A 1,481-nucleotide genomic window follows, 5' to 3' on the forward strand; every position below is an offset into this window, starting at 1 on the left:
CTATCGATTAACATTGTCGGCAGAATTATGACAATTGGGGAGGATGTAGGTAATATTTTTCTGTATCCAATGGAGCAATAAACATTTTTGACGTAACTTCACTTATGCCAGTCTTCCATGAGAGGCGCGATATGTTGCTGGTGCGACAACGTAGCTACGACATCATTGCGTGAAACCCCAAGCACTACAAAATGTCATAAACGCCGCCGCAATATAATGGGACATATTCGTGACACGACAGAATGAAACACAAGGATATTAAAGACTTTTAAAGGCAACTACATTAAAGAAATAAAAAGTTCACATGTCCTGGAAGATTCTTCTAATGGACTTGAGGTATACGGAAGCATTCCGTCCTAGTGCGACCAGATCTTCATCTTCTTGTCCTTTTTCTTTCTCTGCCTCTGAATTGTGCTGAACCGCCTTCCTCCGTGTACTCAAACTTTGGAGCTGTGCATCCAAGCTTTGGGGCTGTTGCAAGTCCTCGTGTGCGCTCAGATAGGACTCGTGAAACTCTACATTCCGCCCGGATTCAACATCCTCAGCTCGGGCTTCTGCAAGATAATTTGGTTTACTTATAATTACATACTTACATTACTATATTTACATTACTTGTAAAATACTAACAACTCTCAAGACTGTAATTACTAACATAATAAACAACAAGTTTTGTTGCATAACTTAATTCATCAGATCTTACGTCCACGGTAATAACTCTGTGCAGTAAGGCGTCACGCAATTCTGTGTTAGATTCAAGCAATCAGCAACTATAAGCTAATATTCTATTTTCATACAATTGTGGTTGTCGAAACCGGTGACAATGTTCGATCATGTCGATTTCAGGTTAATTGTATACTCTCCATCTTTTGTTTTTTCATTCATTATCCAAAACCGTGTACAGAAACCTTGTGTAAGGTTTTAGGTAATATGTTTAGCGTATTATGGAGCATGTACTCCATCTTCTTTGTCCATAATATGCTAATAACACTTGAAACTGCGCAAATTAGTAGATATATCTTTTGTGATGAAGTTTTCACAAATAGTGTTCTTATTTTATCAAATATATATTACCTACTTTTAAAGAGATCGTGCTGGCGAAAGTATAGGCACATGGGACTTGTGACTGATGTCTCAGAGTCACGGGCTCAGTGGTAGTGCCCAGATTTCTGCATTTTAAAGCTCTGCAACTGCTATGCACAGGCGCGTCGCGTGGCTTAGAAATGTGCAGTGACCAAATAAGCTTGTTTAGTCGTCCTTGTACATTTTATTTATTTTAAAAAGGACAATTGTTTTTTCAAACAAACCGACGTTTCGGGCCCTTTACAGGTCTTATGGTCACGGTTGACTCTTTTGCGCGCGCACGTTTGTTCTTGAGGTCTTCAAACCGCCGGATTTTATTTGCAACATCCAGTCCGTACTGGTGTACATATCGAGTTCTTAGGTTTTCGCGATTGTTATACATAGGAATGAAACTATTTTTC

General features: G+C 39.2%; 1 protein-coding gene across 2 annotated transcripts in view; it reads right to left on the bottom strand.

The window, feature by feature from the left end:
• Positions 1-240: 240 nt before the first annotated feature.
• LOC113227661 overlaps positions 241-1,481 on the bottom strand; it is a 7,501-nt gene continuing 6,260 nt past the window's right edge. For both annotated transcript variants that reach the window (XM_026460625.1, XM_026460624.1), the window contains exon 5: positions 241-554. In XM_026460625.1, the coding sequence (XP_026316410.1) occupies positions 301-554 (254 nt within the window). In that variant the 3' untranslated portion in view covers positions 241-300. The remainder of the gene's footprint in view (positions 555-1,481) is intronic.

This window comes from Hyposmocoma kahamanoa, unplaced genomic scaffold (genome assembly GCF_003589595.1).
Source record: "Hyposmocoma kahamanoa isolate Upper Pololo Valley unplaced genomic scaffold, ASM358959v1 212, whole genome shotgun sequence".
In the NCBI taxonomy this organism is placed as follows: domain Eukaryota; kingdom Metazoa; phylum Arthropoda; class Insecta; order Lepidoptera; family Cosmopterigidae; genus Hyposmocoma; species Hyposmocoma kahamanoa.